The 5155-nt window shown below is 40.4% G+C and overlaps 1 protein-coding gene across 1 annotated transcript in view; it reads right to left on the reverse strand.

Annotated features, from left to right (window-relative positions):
* Positions 1-4403, reverse strand: part of LOC106632432 (UDP-glucuronosyltransferase 2A1-like) — a gene marked incomplete in the record, with an annotated part of 7573 nt that extends 3170 nt beyond the window's left edge. Inside the window, 4 exon segments of the mRNA XM_042214977.1 lie at positions 13-161; positions 330-1088; positions 3370-3412; positions 3492-4403. Of these exon segments, the coding sequence (XP_042070911.1) occupies positions 13-161; positions 330-1047 (867 nt within the window).
* Between the last annotated feature and the right edge of the window lie 752 nt (positions 4404-5155).

Consider the following 5155-nt stretch of genomic DNA (forward strand, 5'->3'; position numbering starts at 1 on the left):
GAGTGTCCTTACCTCTGGTAAAGGTTTAGCAGGTCTGCAGTGGATCCCACCAACATATTTGAAGTTGGGGAGGAAAGGACGAGGGAATTCAAAATCCCAGTAGGTTCGGATTAACCAGATGTCTGCTTTACTCATCAACTCACAGGCACTGGTGGGAGTTCCTGTTGCAATGCATGAACAATAGACATTAACATATCACCAATAGTTCATGCAGGTTGTATTTTCTTGGGCAGGTTAGATGGGATATAAAAACACTGCATTTAAAGCTTTAGCAGACTTCAAATATTGTTGTTTTTTTTCAACCGTGTGCTTCATGTCCATTTGCTCACCTTTGACATCAGAGTAATATCTGTCTAATACGTTCCAAAAAGTGTGATCAATCGTGATGTCTTGAAGAGCGTAGAAGAGAAAGTTCCACACTCTCTCTGAGAAGTCCATCTTATCTGTGAGTTTGCTCATTGCACCAGGCACAAAGGATGGTGGAGCAGGCATCTGACCACAATGCCTCTCCCAGTTATTAGCTAAGGAGAAGCGCAAAGAGAAGACGAGTGGGATCCCCAAAATATCTGCTACCAAGTCACTGCCAGGGTAGATGGGGTCAGCCAAGAGAAGGTCATAATTTCCTTCTTTCAACTTCGTCATGATGGCTTCCGATTTCACCACACCGTCCAAATACTGGATAGAAAACCGCAGGTTAGCTTTCATCATGTCAATTAATCTGATGTAGATCTCCCAGTAGCTCATATAATGACTCTCATACAGACTGAATTGGAGGAACTCTTCTAGATACTTCAGTAAAGCCTCCAATGAGAAAGAGGCATTGAAGGGCTCATAGTGAAAGCGGGCAGGTTCATTGGTGTTCATGTACATTGACGAGCTCGGGACCAGTACAGTCACCTGGTGTCCCCTGTCAATCAGCGTCTCCAGAACAAGCTTCATGTTTATCCAGTGGCTGCCTTCGGTGTACCACACCAAAATATTTCCTCCATTTGCACACGATGTTGCACAAAGTATCAGCAGAATGCAGGCAGAGAGACGCAGCTCCATGGTGTCTGAATCTCAGCAGGAAAACCAGCTGTGGTCTGATCCTTTGGTGAAAGCATTCCAGGAAAAAATAATTATTAACTTAATAAAGGTGAACTCTGGCTCACTTCTTTCTGTATTGCATTGGTCATTTTACAATGGGTTATAAAGCAATGATTGTAAAGTTGACAGTACTGAAAAAACAAGACTAAAATCTAACTTGTATGAGAAATAAATAAATATGTCAGAGCCTGATGTTGTAGCTGTTAGTTGAGGAGAGAGAGAGAGAGTGACGTAATACAAAATAATAGTCAAAGTATTCAAAAGGATCCACCTAAAGACTGCAGCGATTTCAGATTTCTTTTTAATTTTACATAAAAATTCACAACAGGTATGAACAGATTGATTATTATTATGGTCCGAATACTGGGCTTTTCTCAGTCCACTATGAGCAGCTCATGGTGACTACAAGAAGGGAAAAAACTCCTAGTCTCTCTTTATAATAACCACCTATTAATTTTTAAAATGCCCCCCCTCCCAAAAGATAATTACTGATTGAAGAAAACCCAACCTGGATTTAACTAAGAAACTGAGGTGTTTAACTGTGAGATATTGCAAATAAAACCAATAAAGATTTATTCCAGTCAAAACATTATCTATTTCTTGTGTGTAAGTAAACAATTTCTAAGTTAGCCTGCCACCTGAACCTGACACCAACAGCTCTCTAGAACAAAATCGCCCTTGAAAGAAATTAAGTTAACAAAACAAATAAAGCCACGAGGAAAACCAAACAATGAAGTAAGGACATCAATCTTAGAGAAGGACAGGCCGCCAAAGTTTTACCGTTATACAACCTGGATTTAAGGCGTTAAAGTCGGGCCCCTGACGGAGATATGATCCGAGAGCCCCCAAATTAAAGTATAAAGTATCAGTATGAATGTAACAGCTTGCACAACATGGGCAAAATGTCTCCAAGTGTAGCTTACCAGAGTAAAGAGACGGTGATCCCGACAGCAGGTGACAGAACAGCGGCTCAAGACCGGCGAAAGTAAACACGGGCTGAATCCGCTAAAACTTAAGGTTACGGTATGTGTATAAAACTCTGGTTCTCTGAGTAACATGAGTGAGTGTCATACTATGGAAACGCTTCCTGCGTGACATCATCAGAAGCTCAAATGCCATTATGCCAGCCCTTACAGGCTGCTAAGTGACGCCCATGTTAGGAGGGACTAATGCCTCCCTCTATAATAGGCTGACATAGCATCAGATGTCATTCAAAACAACACATAACCTTAAGTTCTTTCATAGCATTCCTTTCGTGTCTCACTATGGGAGAAATACCGACTCCCGGATTGCCAGACATGCTCCAAGTAGTTCATATAATATATATAATCAATGTCGTATATGGAGAATCGCAGGAAATCTTCTAGAAACGCCTCCATATATGTGTATCTATCGATATAGATACACACACACACACACACACACACATATATATACACACACACACACAGACAGACACAGACAGACACACAACAAAACACCACACACGAACACACCTAACAACACACACACAACCACACACACACACACACACACAATACACACACACACACACACACACACACACACACATGTATATGTGTGTATGCGTGCATGCATACATACATTTTTTTAACAGAAAACAAACAAGAACAACGCCCCCCCACCCCCGTGGCTAGCCCAACTGCAGAACACACTGGTGATCAACAGCTAGAAAGCGGGCCTCCTTCCACTGTTTAAACACCACACACACACACACACACACACACACCACACACACACGCACACACACACACAAAAAAAAAAATAAATAAAAAAAAAAAAGAAGTAAAGAAGCCAAATATACAACAAAATAAATTAGACCTTGGAGCTAGAGCAGAAGGCGTCACAGTGTCACGCCAAATCATCCTTCATCTGACTGCTCTAATTGAATGATTCAGTTCATTAACATACACACCAACCGGCTTCTCTCTTAAATGTCCACTTCTAAGAAGCTGGCAGCAACAGGGCAAAGGAAATCCCAAAAGAAAAAGGCAAAGCAGCAGCACTTCTGTCAGCGCAGCAGTAGCGGCCCGCTGTCAGGCCGCCCACTGAAACCTACACTTCCTGCAAGGCATCATATCGTGAGTGTTTACTACAGAAAAACTCAACTCAACTATGACTGTGACAAATCGGACTTACGTACCAATCAAACGGTGTCGCTCAATTCATTAACACAGTGGCTCACTGGAGGCTTCTGCGGCTACAACCTATAACCTACAACAGAGTGAAATAAGGTACGCATGGCGCCAAATAAACACATACCAGCCGCGATGGAGGATTCAGGAAGATAATCCGCGGGTGATCGCTGTAACACGAACAACACAATCAAAACGTGTACCGCCAATTCAGTCTGAGGCAGCAGCGACAAGCACGCAAACCTCTACCTGTAACACCGGGGGAAGTCAGGTGACCGAAAAGCCGGATGCGGCTGACAGCAGGTGAGCGATTCATGGACGCTCAGATGGCGGCTATTATTTATAGCAGCGTCATCTAATGTGCTTGACTAATAGCGGGATCAAAAATTAGTAAATATGATACTCAATCTGCTACATAAAAGAACTGATAAAAATTTATTTTACAGTCTTTGTGATGGTCTCTCCAGATTTGAGGAGGATGTGAAGCGCCCTGAGGCAACTGCTGTTGTGATTTGGCACTATATAAATAAAACTGACTTCAACTAAACTCACCTTAATAAGAGAGGTCCAAAAGATCCTCTTGAGTTTCATAAATCCTGCCTCCATTCTAAGTGGATACAGCCTTAAAACAGACCTTTGTTTTATCTAGTTTACCTTTAAGCTTCTTTTAATTTATTTTTTCATTACACAGATGTTTTCACATCTGTCTGGCTAACAATCCTCACTAAACTTTGGTACACAAGAAATGGATATGAAACCACATGGATATTTTTGAAACCAGAAGCATGCATGTTTGTCACATCTGAAGATGGCACTCTAAAGACGTAATTTCCCCCCCTGACCTCACCTTTTATGGTGAGCACTTTAATAGAATAAGATACAAGATACAACATGCCAAACACAATTAATTGACTCAGAGCAACAGATATTGAAACGGCATCATGCTCCTGTGGTCTTGTCCATTTCAATTTAACAATCTTAACTGTACTATTTGTAATGTGCCTAACCAAAGTTTGCCTACAACTTTGACCACCACGTGGCAACTGGAAAGTCTTGTTGTAGCTACTCGCACCTTTCTTGGAGTAGTAACAAATATTAAAGAATTGCAATTAAGCTAATCAGCTTAATTGTATATCATATTTTGTTATATGAAATATCTCTCAAAAACATTTTAAAACATGTTTGGAGTGTCATCAACAATTACATATTCGTAGATATCATTGTCTTTTATCAGTCTACAAGAATATTGTTAATCATTGATTTATTTTACTCTTGAAGAGCTATCGTGTTTGGGTTTTTTGTTTTTTCATAGGAAATGAGCATGGTGTCTTTCTGGGAGACTCTAGTGGTGATGAGGGTCTCCTTCAAGGTTTTCATTCATTGCATGCTGTCCCATTGACTAAAACACTGGTACTTCCTTTGCCTCTCCATTGTATTTCCTACATCTTCCAGGGCAGAGTTAATGCTGTATCTACTCACAAGTTGTGAAAGTACTGCTGGCTCTATTTCACATTAAATTGACACATCTATTGCATAAATGTTTTGGACAGTAAAATGTAGGTTGCTTTTTTTTTGTAACCAGTAAGAAAATCTTCAGATGTCTTCCTGTTTACTACAGCTGCTCCATGGGATGGTGATGGATACATCAGTGGTTAAAAGCTAACCCGCAACAAGCTCACAGCTGAATACATCATAATGATCCATTCAAGAGAGTGATGGGTCACCACCATGCAAATGTTTTATTTGTTATTACAAAATCCTTAGAGAGTATCATCTCATTGTTGAGTTAATTTGATCCACATAAAGATAAATCATTATCATACAGTGAAATCTGACTTTAAATTCCACAGAATCATGATCCAGATATCAGATTTATTGATGAAGATGTTGATTGTCACAGTTCCTAGATTGAA

Source organism: Haplochromis burtoni, unplaced genomic scaffold (genome assembly GCF_018398535.1).
Source record: "Haplochromis burtoni strain Fernald_Lab_line unplaced genomic scaffold, NCSU_Asbu1 Contig_634, whole genome shotgun sequence".
NCBI classification, from domain to species: Eukaryota; Metazoa; Chordata; class Actinopteri; order Cichliformes; family Cichlidae; genus Haplochromis; species Haplochromis burtoni.